The sequence below is a fragment of the Bison bison genome, unplaced genomic scaffold, assembly GCF_000754665.1.
Source record: "Bison bison bison isolate TAMUID 2011002044 unplaced genomic scaffold, Bison_UMD1.0 scf7180017864512, whole genome shotgun sequence".
In the NCBI taxonomy this organism is placed as follows: Eukaryota; Metazoa; Chordata; class Mammalia; order Artiodactyla; family Bovidae; genus Bison; species Bison bison.
In genome coordinates, this window is record NW_011495066.1 from 2,918,669 (window position 1) to 2,919,429 (window position 761).

At 56.0% G+C, this 761-nt stretch overlaps 1 protein-coding gene across 1 annotated transcript in view; it reads left to right on the plus strand.

Moving 5' to 3' along the window:
- Positions 1-761, plus strand: part of SHROOM2 (shroom family member 2) — a 97,411-nt gene that overhangs the window by 60,771 nt on the left and 35,879 nt on the right. The window contains exon 4 of the mRNA XM_010829908.1: positions 451-630. Coding sequence (XP_010828210.1) covers positions 451-630 — 180 coding nt within the window. The remainder of the gene's footprint in view (positions 1-450; positions 631-761) is intronic.

The following is a 761-nucleotide window of genomic DNA, read 5'->3' on the forward strand; positions in this document are numbered from 1 at the left end:
AGGCAGTCTGTGTGGGAAGGGGCTGTTAAGGACCCTGGTGGGGGGAACTTCCTGAGTGTTTAGGGGGTGGTGAGCACCCAAGGTCTCAGGCTGTCTGGGGAGGGTGGTGTAGGGGCTTTAAACATAGATCATTGTGAAGGGACGGGTTGGGTCAGGGTCAGCCTGCGACCCCTTGGTGGTCTGCACACAATGCCTTCTAGGCAGTAAAACTTCCAGAGACACTCTGTTAGTTGTTCTGATCGCATTCCTACCGAGTGTGTAATAAACCCCCAAAACACAGATAGACGCGAAATGGGCTATTGAATGTTGGTTTTGTTTTGTTTTTTTTCAACTTCATTGTTCCGTCTGACCTTAAGGTTGTGAGATTGAACGGGCACAAGTTAGAGGATAAAACGCGGCGCAATCGAGTGGACAGAGCTTTTTTTTTTTTTTCCCCCTATCACTTTGAAGTGATAAAAAGGAAGACAGGCTCCAGGAGGACCAGGCTTTGGGGGTTTGGCCTTGGGATTTGCCAGCGAAGTCACCGGGGAGCCTGGAGGCCCCCGGGGGAGCCTGCGTGGACTTGTCCATCGCTAGGCGGCAGCGGACGCAGTCAGGCCGCCAGGCGCGCTCGCGGAGGGCGGAGCGCGGGTAAGCCAGCCGGGTACCCCCGCCACCCCCATCTCCGGGTGTCTTCAGGGCAAGGCTGCTTTTCCGGGCTTGCAAGCTGCTCGCGCCCCGTTTGTTCTCCTGCTTTGAAGAGCAAGTTGCCAGCTCCGGGG